We start from the raw sequence: 12,649 nt of genomic DNA on the forward strand, positions 1-12,649 counted from the left end.
AGTTTGATTTCAAAAGAAAAGCCAAATGCTGGTGTCGATCATGAGTGTAGTATTTCAAGAATCGCTGTCTGGAAGGTCAGTTGATTAAATCTGGGGTGGTATCCAGCCTGCAGTTTCCTCATTTGATATGAGCTGTACTGTCTACTTTATTAAGCCAAAGAAAGAGGTTATATATTTCTCTTAACAGAGTTTTAACACTGATCTTTGCAATTCTAGGCTCTATAAGTACCTGCGTGTATATACATATATTTATATTTTAAAGTTAAAAAACATCTTTCTTAGTTTTATTTTTGACTTTGTTCAAAATTCCTTCTGTTGCCTGAATCATAAAACTTCTGACAAGATTGAAAGCCTGTGTTAGCTAAAAGGGGTTCTAAGTGTCTTTTGGGTGTGTTATAGGAATAGAGAAGGAGTTATATAGTATGGAACCATTTTAGGTCTGTACCAGTCCCCGACTGCCTCGCCATTCTCCCTTCTGGCTGCCTTGGTGTTCCTCGCCCCACTGCCTCCCCAAACGGCCTTGATGTCCCCTGCAATAACCTTGTCCCAATTATACCCGTGTCGTCCCACTCCAAATTGTAAACTGAGAAGAGTATATTTCCTTCATACTTAGTAATGTTACAAATTAAATTTGACTGGTTTGCTCCACTGTTCCAATTTAACAATACCTCTAACTTCCTTTATTTGGAAGAAAACATTAAAATAATAAAAATGACAAGCATGAACTCAAAAATAGATTAATGAATTTTGCTTTGTATGAAGTCTCTTTATTCAATCTTACTTGCATTGCTTTTTAAAAATATAATACAGCAAAGTATTATACATTGGTGAATGTTGACAAGAAAATAAAAGCCCAGTAGGAAAATTATGTGTCAATGAAGAGGAGGCATAATCAGGAAACATATAATTTTCAAATATGATAAAAGGAAAATACGTAAAGATAGCAATGAGAATTTCTTGACAGTTCACACTGTTCAAAGAGAGATTTGGACATTTACCATTGTTTCTTGCAGTGTTGGGCTCTACAAATTTTGGAGAACTGTAGTAAGGAGGCCACTTGTTTGTTTCCCAGTCACCCAGACTCCTGAAATAGCCACACAGAAACTACATTATTTAAATCACTGCTCGGCCCATTAGCTCTAGCTTCTTATTTGCTAACTCTTACATCTTCATTTAACCCATCTCCATTAATCTGGGCATCACCACGAGGTCATGGCCTATGAGCAAAGTTTCAGCAAGTCTGTCTCTGGCAGCCACTCCTTGGCTTCTCTTTTAACTCTGCCTCCTTTCTCTCAGCAGTCAGTTTAGTTTTTCCCTGCCTCCCTCTATTCCCTGCGCAGGCCCAATACAGTTTTTTTAAAATTAACTAATTGTATTCACAGCATACAGATGGGAATCCCACACCACTTCCCTTTTCTGTTTAAATAAATAGGAAGGTTTTAACTTTAACATTGTAAAATTACATATAACAAAACAGGTATCAAGTAATAATTATAGTTACAATATTTATATCTACTTTATCTTATCATAACTAAGGAAAACTATAATTATAACTATTTTCCAACTCATCAAAGATCCCAGAATGATATAATATTACCTAAGTTAACAGGAAGTGCATTTTAAGAAACTTCCAGAGCTCTAGAATTGACAGTGACATATCGCTGCCTGGACAGTCACCCAAAGTTCTTCTGTAACGTTGGAACATCTATCTTCAACCTACAGGCTCATAAAATCCATCAGACCTTTCCATGAAGCAGGAAATTTCAAAGACAATTCCAACTATATTGGCAGTTTCTCAGTCACTTTCTTCTGTATCCTGCAGAATGTCTTATAGACTCTTTGATGAAACAGGGACCCTGAAGGATGGTCTCATCTTTAGGCAAGTTCAGCAGTCATTTTTCTGTGGGTCCTGCATATCTAGTTAAGCAGTCTAGGCAAAAGCAGTTTCTTGTTCAAATGGCTAGCAAACTCCATAAGGAACCTCTTTGATGCCCATCTTCTTCTTGAAGTAATTGGTACAGATGTGTCTCACTGTCATGAAATGTCCTAAGTCCTTAAAACATTTTAAATGTCATATTCTGTTAGTCTTTGAAAGGTTTATAAAGAATAACTATCCATCTGAAATACATCTCTGCACATCCAAAAAATCTAACATGACTAAAAGTTTGACTATTATAGGTGATTGTCTAATAACCTATATTTCTTAATTATACATTACATTTTTAAATGAGCTACACAAACACAATACCTTAATCAAGAGCAGAAATATACATATAACAAAATTGACCTTAAATTTGTATCAGTAAATGGAGATCCATACCAATGCAAATCTCTATAGCATATCTCCCTTTAAATATAAAGAAACATTTATAAACAATATTTGGCAATTTGGACATAGTTCTCTCCAAATTACTTCCTGCTGTTTATTGGGTGAAGTATTTTTGGGGGTGTCCAAGGTGACCTTTTGGGGGGTCCTGGTTCCATCAAACCACATTAGTCTGGAATTAATCCACAGGTTCTTATTTTCTGTGGAAACAAAAGAACCTCTTTTCCAAAGCAACATATTCTTAGACCTAAATTTTGAAAATAGGGTACCTTTAAAGTATATATGTTGGTTACTTAGCTTCTTCACAGTCAAAAAATTCAAAGAAAATACAATAATATACATAATCCAGACCCTGTGTATTCTCCATCTTTATGTGGCTTATTTGTTTTAAATCTATTAATATTTATTATCTTTACTCCTTTAATCTATGACTGTCTATACTCTGTCTCTTTAAAGTCTTTGTTTCATTTTTTAAAATAAACCATTTACTTTTTATAACTCTCTTTACTCTTTTTCTTCTCTCTCCCAAACCTACATATATTTTTCCAACAGTGTGACCCATTTAGGGGTTTTTTATGTCTGAATCTGTCCTATTCTGTATCTTGAAATTCTTTTCTGACAAAGACTAGTTCTTAAGATGCTAAGCGCTTCTTAAAAATCTAAGTGGTTTCATTCCTAGGGGAAATACAGTACTGCCTGTTTGCCCTGCCCAGTCCAGCATGGCGGAGCTGTTTGTTACCTCTGGGAGCCATATACATTGCCTCATTTTTAGGCACACAGCCAGTCTATGTTGCCATTAAGCAAGTTGTAGCACATTGCTCACAAACCCTATTTAAATGTTCAGTCTCCTGAAAGAGCCAGAGGTCATGCTGGCAGCACAGCCCAGAAAGCTGGCCTTTCAATACTGTCTGGCTTTTTTTCTGCTACTGCTGAATCAGGAAAACCTCTCTTAAAGTAACCACAGCGTTAAGCCTTGCTTAAGTCTGCTTGTGTGTGTGTGTGTGTGTGTGTGTGTGTCTGTCTGTCTGTCTGTCTAGAATTCATTTTCAAGCTCTCAGATTTTAAGTGGATTTTAGTTGGCTATGTTGGTGTACCAATTTGTAGTAAGGAAGGCCACTTGTTTCCTGGCCACCCAGGCTCCCAAAATAATCACACAGAAACTATATTATTTAAATCACTGCTTGGTCTATTAGCTCTAGCTTCTTATTTGCTAACTCTTACATCTTAATTTAACCCATCTCCATTAATCTGTGCATCGCCATGAGGTCGTGGCCTACCAGCAACATTGCAGCACTTGTCTTCATGGCTTCTCTCTGACTCCGTTCTTCTTTTCCCCAGCATTCAGTTTAGTTTTCCCCACCTACCTCTATTCCCTGCCTAGACCCAAGACAGTTTCTTTATTAACCAATGGTATTCACAGCATACAGAGGGAAATCCCACATCAGAGAACAATTTAACAATACACATAAAAGACCATTAAAAAGCTTTCTTAACCTTGTCAGAAAACTAAGGGAATGTTTACTGTGGAATGCTGAGTTAAATAAAAAACGAGTATGTCCTTTTACATGTATCAGACGTATCACTTTTGAATTTGCTTCTCACCAATTACTAAGCTGACCTGGAGGCACAGAAGCATTTTGACTGTTTTGTAAAGATAATGAAAACTTCCAAACACTTTGTAGTAGTTTTAAGTATTTCTGTGATAAATTACCACAAACTTACTACTTAGAAACAACACATTGTATAGTTTACAGTTCTGTAACTGGAAGTCAGAACTGGACTGAAGTGTTGGCAGGACCATATTTAGAGCTGCTAATTGAGAATACATTCTGTGGTCTTTTCTGGCTTTAAGAGGACTGGCACAAGACTCTATTGGAAAAGTCTCTTCTTTACTCATGTGGTGAATTATTTTCTTGGGTCTACCCAGAAAATCTAGGATAATTTCCACACTTCACATAAGTCAAAGTCCTTAACCTTATAAATCATGTTGTAGTCGTCTTCATTGTCTGTCTCCTCCTCCTGTGCCATATCATGTTTCCTCTTGTGGGATGCACATGAGCATCTTTGATCTGCCTTTCACAATTCAAATTAGTTCCCATTTTCTTTGTGAGTTATTTAAAAGGGCAGTATTTTATTTGTGTCATGTTTTATCCTGCCATTCAAAGATCAAAATCTTACCAGGCGGTGGTGACTGAAGTCTTTAATCCCAGCACTCTGGAAGCAGAGGCAGGTAGATCTCTGTGAGTTTGAGGTCAGGCTGGTCTACAAGACCTAGTTCCATGACAGGCTCCAAAGCTACAGCAAAACCGTGTCTCAAAAAAACAAACAAAAAAAATCAAAATCTTTTGTTGACTAAAGATGAGTTAGCATATTTCTCTGGTGTGCACTGCAGGACTGGATGCTATTGCTTTGTTTATAGCTACTTGTCACTTTAGTCCTTCAGTTTAAGCCATGGGGGAAAAACAGCTGTTTTAAGTACAATCAAGAGACAAATGGTGGTAAACTTTGTATTGCTAAGGATGTATTTGAAGGAGTAGATATTGAGATAGACCCTGCTTTTCTCTTTCTGGTATCCCTGTGAGATTTTTAGAGGCATGTTAAGTTCATCCTTGTCAGTTGTGCCCTAATTCTGTATTATGCTTTAGTAATTTTTTGTCCCAGTTTATGGACTATATTATAATGTTGAAGGTTTTTGTGGTCCTTTAGGGAATGAGAGGAAAAGAGTCTCAGAATTTCCTTTTTAACTGTAAAATTTTAAATAATTTTGTTTTTGAATTGAGTACATTATTGCATAACAGTACATGAAATTAGAATAATATTCACATTTGTTTGCTTAGTGATGGTCAGAGTTAGTGAGTAAGGAATTGCTTACTCAGTCAAAGTTTGAAAGAATTCACTTCTACTATAAGGGAGTGATAGCCACAGTAGTGCTATGGATTTAGAAAACACCCAGAGACCACCCTAACTCTGTGGGGTTGTAATTAGCCCATTCACAGTCCCCTGGTCCCATTTGGGGCTGAAGCCACGCTGAAGAGGAGAGCTGCTTTTGAAGGCAAAGGGCCACCGTCTTCCTGCAGACCTGTGCTTTTACTGGCGTGAAACATTCCAGAACTTTTGCCTTCTTGGAATTCCTGGTCTTAATAGTCTTAGGTTGCTCACAGGACTGGCCTCACACCTATGAGTTTCCAGTTGCTGTACTAGCATGAAACTTATCAGTAATCTTAGAACAGAAAACTTTAAAAGAACCTCATCTTTTTAGTAGAGGAACCAGTAAAACAGTCTTCCAAGAGGTATATTGTGTAGGGGGAGGTAAGGGGAGAAGAGCTGGAGTAAAAGAGTCTTACAGTGGTGTTCCTACCTGGCATAGCTCCAACACATCAGGGTGGCTCTTCCTAAGACAGGGTTCAAGAACTTGGTCGTAACAACCGTCTGAAACAAAGACATGATTGCAAGGTGGTCATAGGTAGTCATAACAAGGTGGTCATAACAACAAATGGTCATAACAACCCTTTAAAACAAAGGCTTGGTTGTCATTTCCTGGAACAGGCAGTACAGAACCATTTGTAGTTATGGTTACAGGTCAGACATAGCCCAGTACTTAAGAAATCAATTTAATCATAAACAAGAATGAACCTAGTTTGCCTTTACTATAAGATGGCTTTCAAGCCCAAAATGGAGGCAGGCTGGTTCATCAAAGACTTTGACTTCTTAGTTTCTCAGATGCCAGATAAAATATTGCTTCCAGGTGTACTCTGAAGAGTTGGGGGTAGATACTTTAATCATTTGTTGGTCAATAGAGTCAGTTAATCCAGAAACTCAGTAAGTAAATTGAGATGAATAGTAACAAAACATGTGAAGCAAACTGAACAACCAATATGTCAGATTAGGTAAACATAGCTTGACTGTCAGTTAAAGAGCAGGGCATTTGAAAATGAGCAGCTGCGCTATCTATAAGAGGCCCACTTTTTCAAAACCTTTTTTCTGTTTTGTTTTTTTTTTTTTTAAATTTTTTAATGTGTATTAGTATTTGCTGTGGGAAGTTTCAGGACCCCTGAAATTGGAGTTACAGACAGTTGTGAGCTGCCATGTGGGTGGTGGGACTTGAACCAGGTTCTCTAGAAGAACAGTCATCTCTACAGCCCTACTTTTGCTAGAATGCTCTAGTCTAGAAGGACAAGAACATTGAAACATTAACATGAATTGGAAGGAAGCTACAGTTTTACATTTATGTAACATGAGGACCTGCTTGTTGGGGTTTCTGTCCTACCCAGTTCCCACAGCCAACAACTTCCAAAGAAAATCACACAGAGCTCTTCATAAGTTATAAACTGATTGGCCCATTAGCTCAGCCTTTGTATTAGCTCTTATAACTTATATTAGGCCATTATTGTAGTATATGTTAGCCACATGGCTTGGTACCTTTTTGAGCAGGGCAGGTCACATCTTCCTTCTTTCGTGTCTGGACAAGACTGGGGAGGAATGGACTTCTTCCTTCCCAGAACTCTCCTGTTCTCCTGACCTGCCTCTACTCCCTGTCTGGTTGTCCCACCTATACTTCCTGCCTGGCTACTGACCAATCAGCGTTTATTTAAAATATAATTGGCAGAATACAGAATTTCCCACACCACATTTATCTGAAATATGCTAAATGTAAACTTACCAAAAAACAGAGGCATGAACAATGAAAAACACTGTTTGTGCTCTCCTGTATTATATTAAAAAAAAAAAAAAGACCTGTGCCTGTGGACACCTAACTTCAAAGTTCATGACAAATTCATGCCAAGGTAGACTACTTTTTTGAACCATAAAATAAATTTCAGGTTCTTGTTTTTGTTTTGTTTTTTTTTTTTTTTTAAATTTTAAGCACATGTGTTTTACTGTCCCCAAAACAGAATTAAGTTAAAAATTGATAATGGAAGTCTATTGGGATCTTGGCATAGTGGCGCAGACCTGTCACTGGGAGGCGGAACAGTTCTGAGTTTGGGTCCAGCGTGGTCTACCATAGCAAGTTCTAGGTCAGTTGAACTAAATTACAGGACCCTATCTGGGAAAAAAAGCCCAAAAAGCAAAAAATCTATCCCCAAAATAAATATATCTGGGGAGAAATCTACAAGTTTTGAAAATTAAACAGTGCATTTCTCCTTACCCTATTCAAAGAGGTATGCTTACTGTAGATGAGGAACATTTGCTAAAAGGGCAGTGTGTGTGTGTGTGAGTGTGAGTGTGTGCACGCACACACAACTACTCACTTTGTGACTTAAGAGCTAGTTCCTGGAGATGATTAATAACATTTAAAACCAGTGTGGGTAGTGAAATGGAAGGTATTGTGTGAACAATTATATGCCTGTATATTAAAAAATGTAGATGTAGTAGAACAACTTTAAAAAAGTACAAAACCCTCATAACCACAAAACCTTCAGTTTTGTGGTCTATTTAAATCTTACTAAATTAATTTTTAACAAAGAAAACAAAGTAAGTTCCCAGGAACTTTAAAAGATAATTAAGTAGTATATTAGACCAGTTATGCATTCTATATTCCAGAAATAGCTCGTATGTTTTTTGAGAACACTTTACATACTGAGACAAAGGCATTTCAAGAGAGGTTATGCAGACTATCTATAGTTCCAGGATGGTCTGAAACTCCCTTCAATCCTTCTGTCCTAGTATCTTGAGAATGAGCTATACAATACCTGACCATTTAGAAACTTAAATAAAAAAGTTCTCAACAAAAGTTTAGCAAAGTAACATATACACATATTCCCCCCCCTCTCTCTTCCCCCTCCTCTTTCTCTCTCTCTCTCCAGATACATAGATAGATATGTGGATACATAGCTACCTACTTAAAGTATATATTTATATGGGTATTTACATATATGTATACATGAGAATAATCCCATAAATTCGGTATTATCCTGAGAATACAAAGCTGACTCAATATTTGAAAATCAATCACTGTTTTCTCATATCAGCAATCTAAAATATAAAAATTACATGATATATACCAGATAATTCAGAAAAACCATTTGACAGAATTGTCATTCAGTACACTAACAGTTTTGGTGAACTTCCTAACTTGACATTTTAAGGCATCAATCTCCTCCTGCTATCCCTTCCCCACAAAAAGGGCACAGCTGTTATATTAGTGTTAAAAAGTTTGAAAAGAAACCTTAACAGTGGGCTGAAAAGATGGCTTGGTGGGTAAAGACAATTTGCTGCCAAGTCTGACAACCTGAGTTTGCTCCCTGAGGCTCATCCACATGATAGAAGGAAAAGAACGGATTCTCGTAAAATGTTCTTTGACTGACTTCCAGATATATATATATATGGTATGGTGTGTGCCTGTATGTAAACACACAAAACTAATGTGTTTTTTTTGTTTGTTTGTTTGTTTTTGCTTTGGTTTTTTTTTTCTTTTAGTTTTTTGAGATAGGATTCTCTGTATAGCTTTGGAGCCCCCCCCCCCCCCCCCCCCCGGAACTTGAACTGTTGACCATACTGGCCTTGAACTCACAGATATCCACCTGCCTTTGCCTCCCAAGTACTGGGATTACTGGGCATACGCCACCACTACCTGGTACACAAAACTAATGTAATTTTAAAAATTAATAGAAAAAAACCCTAACTAACATATTGGAAAAGGCAGGGCAGTCTTTGCTCACTATGATTATTTAGCATTGTGCTGTAATGTCCTGACCTGTGAAATTGGGCTAAATAAATGAATGGCAGGCAGACTGTATAGAAACAGTGCAATTGTCTGTGCAGGTTATGATTATCAACATAGAAAAATGCTGTGGCATCTCCTTCAAGACAACTGTAGAACTGGGGACAAGGTTAGCAAGGCTGTAAGTGGCAGAGCAATATGTAATTGTCAGTTGTATTTTCATGCTAGCAACTAGCTGCTGAAAACAAAACAAAAATTTGAGCAGTAACATTTACTGAACCAATCTAAAAAGAAAAGTGAAAGAATTATAAGCCTATTATAGTATCTAAACCTGAAAACTACTAAATAGCAGTAAATCAAAGTAAGACTTTATATCATTAACCATAAGACTCAAAACTATGAATGAAGCTTTCCAAAATTAGTCTGTAGATTGAGTTGGAATGTCAAATCACAAAATGATTTTATGGTGCTTTGTTACCTATTTCTAAAATGTAGATGTTACAAGATGGAGTTAGGATAGCCAAAAAGACTTTCCTTAAAACCTTTCTTCGTTTTATTTAAACTGGGCATAGTGGTGGACACTTTTAGTTGCTGCACTTTGGGAGGTAGAGGCAGGGGAACTCTTGAGTTCAAGGCCAATCTGCTCTACACGGTGAGTTCCAGGACATAGTGAGACCCTGCCTTGAAAAATACCACACACATAAACAAACAAATAAAAAGGTTAATTTATTATGTATTTAAGTATTGTTGATGGCATATATGTATATGGACATGTGTTGTGCCCGGTGCCCACAGAGGTCTGGAGAAGGCATTGGATCCTTCAGGACTAAGGTTATGGATGGTTATGTGCCGCTATATGGGTGCTGGGAACCAGACCTTAGTCCTCTGTAAGAACAGTGCTCATAACACAATGAGTATCTCTCCAACCCTACCAAACATGCTTCAGAAAAAGGAGAGAAATAGGAGGAAATGTATTAGGCAAAGAGTTTTCAGATAACTTAATTTAAAAGCATAATTCAGGGGCTGGGAATATGGCTCAGTGAGTAAAAGTACCTGTCACCGAATCTGATGGCCTAAGTCCAGCTATGTGTTCTTTGGCGTTGTGTACGCCTACATCCACACAAATGTAAAATGAAAGTAACCCATAAAAGGAAGAAGAGTTCACAAACTCCTTCTTATTGTCTACTACTAAATACTACTGAAGGTATATAAAACTTCATCATTCAGTAGTTGGAAAACCAGTACCTCCATATAAAAACATACAAAAGATTTGAAGAGCCTCTTTAAATAGTAACCGTAAACGTAAAAAGGATGTTCAATATTAGTCTACTTTGAAGAACAGCTGACAGTTTTGAACAAAATTAAGCATATATTTAACTTGTCTCTTTCAAGAGAATTACTCATGAAGAAATCTGTGTGAAAATATTCACATCTGCTTTCCTCATAAATACTGTATATTAAAAGTGATCAGAAGCCCTTCAGCTATTAAATGGATAATGATCTGGTGTAATACAATAATTGAGCAATTACAAGATGAAGTATTGGGCCAGACATGGTGGGCTCATTTTTAACCCCAGCACTTTGGAGGCAGTGGTGGTCAGATCTTTGTGAGTTCAAGGATAGCCTGGTCTGTATGGTGAGTTTCAAGCTAGCCAGGGTGCGCAATGTGACTGTTCAAAATAAAACAAATGAAAAAGAAGTACTATGAAGTACTATATGATTTACATATCTATTATGATGGCAAAAGCCAGACTGGAGAGGCCACTTGTTGGACAAAGCTAAATAGTATGGTTAGAGAACAGGTGAGTCAGCTCAGACAAGGGAGGCTTGGCTGCTTGAGACAGTGCATGCTAACAGAGCTGCTCTGCTTCTTCATGGTAGAGGGGTTTGCAAGATCTATGCACTTGCTAGCTCTCTGTGTTTAAATGTGAATGTACAGGCACCCTGTGCAGAAGCCATAGGTTTCTCTCTGAATGCTCTTATATTTTATGTTATGTATCTTTGAATTGAATAAAATGTTGTCCTTTTTTGGTTTCTTGAGACAGGGCTTTTCTCTGTATAGCCCTGACTGTCCTGGAATTGGCCTCAAACTCATGGACATCCACCTGCCTCTGCCTCCCAAGTGCTGGGATTAAAGGTATGCACCACTACTGCCTGACTTAAAGTATTGTTTTAAAAAATACTTTCCTTTTTTAGAAGTGTTCAGATGAATCATAGCCCACATGGACCTTGAATCTAATAGGATGATGGTCCTCTTGCCTTACCCTCCCATGTCTTATGATTGAGTATGTTACCATGCCTCATATTTTAAATACTTTCACTCTAGTATCAAGTAAACTATATAACAGTGTAAGCCTTAAATTTTTCTCTCCACCCCCGCCAGGCGTTGGAGTGCCATCAAAAGATTCATTGCCAAAGAAAAGGCCTATTTATGAAGATAAAAAGAAGAAGAAAACACCACAACAGCCAGAAAATAAAGAAGGTTTGTATATAAAGTAGCCTTGGTTTAGAAAGGATTGTGTGTGTCTTTTTCTCACAGCTTTCAACAGAAAGTATGGTTCTATAAACATGCATGTATGTGGGATTTTGAGAACTGAGCTCAGAACTCTACCCAGCCAAAGGGATTTTATTACTTGGCTATATCCCCAGCTCCAGCACTGTGTTTTCTTCCTTGTTGTTTCTTACCATTTCAATCATTCTCACCTGGTTCAAGTGAGAGCAAAAGGGAAAGTACTTTAGGGGTTGGAAAAGAGCACTAAGTAGCTAAGAGTGCTTGCTGTTCAACCAGTGAAGACCAGAATTAGGACCCTAGCACTCAGGTAACAAACTGGGCCTCCCACAGATGCCTGGAACTCCAGCTCTCTGGGATCCAGTGCCTTTTCTGTTCTACACACAGTTGCACGTATATTCACACACAAAAGATAAAACCTTCAAAAAATACTTCAGATTATTATATGAATAGTATTTGTTAAGTCCAAAAAACAGTGATTTGCTTTATAAGTATCAGATGTTTCCGAGACTTAGGAAGACATGTGTTCTTACAACAAGGATTCTTATTCTGTGCTGAGTAGGATATTTGAAGAGAAATTATAGACAACAAAATGTGGCTAATACATCTCCTGTTCCCTTTTAGTATCTGAAGCCTTGGAAATAAGTGTTCCTGTGGAAGTTGTGGAGCAAGGAACACCAGACAAGGAAGAGACACCCCCTTCTGTTGAGCCAGGCCAGTGTCATCAGGTTTTCATTAATTCCTGTTACATAGTGTTCATGATTTGTAAGCTGTCATCAGTAAGTAGTTTGGAGCCAAATAAATTACTAGCTTAGATGGTTTTCTTCATCATTTGTTTCTGTAACCCATCTCTTTTCATTTCTACTTTGAGAAAATATCCAAGTGATACTTGAATCAGTTTTATTTCTCTTTAGTAATGTCAGTAAAATGTCTGTTAGAGACACTGAAGGGTTTTGGAATGTCTTTGTTTTTATTTATGGGTCAAAAATCTCTAAGCCTGAAGTTTTACCTTATGGTGAAAGCAAATTGGTAACCTCTTTAGTTAGAACTTGTAAGAACCATAAAACATATATTCTGAAACCTTAGAGGTTAGCTCCTGCTTACTAATCCAAATATGTGCAGCTTAGCGTACTCATTGTGTGTGTGTACACAT

The 12,649-nt window shown here is 37.4% G+C and overlaps 1 protein-coding gene across 1 annotated transcript in view; it reads left to right on the top strand.

Annotated features, from left to right (window-relative positions):
• Eif5b (eukaryotic translation initiation factor 5B) overlaps nt 1-12,649 on the top strand; it is a 57,402-nt gene that overhangs the window by 21,890 nt on the left and 22,863 nt on the right. Inside the window, exons 7-8 of the mRNA XM_038342788.2 lie at nt 11,371-11,469; nt 12,121-12,210. Of these exons, the coding sequence (XP_038198716.1) occupies nt 11,371-11,469; nt 12,121-12,210 (189 nt within the window). The remainder of the gene's footprint in view (nt 1-11,370; nt 11,470-12,120; nt 12,211-12,649) is intronic.

This window comes from Arvicola amphibius, chromosome 9, assembly GCF_903992535.2.
Source record: "Arvicola amphibius chromosome 9, mArvAmp1.2, whole genome shotgun sequence".
Classification (NCBI taxonomy): domain Eukaryota; kingdom Metazoa; phylum Chordata; class Mammalia; order Rodentia; family Cricetidae; genus Arvicola; species Arvicola amphibius.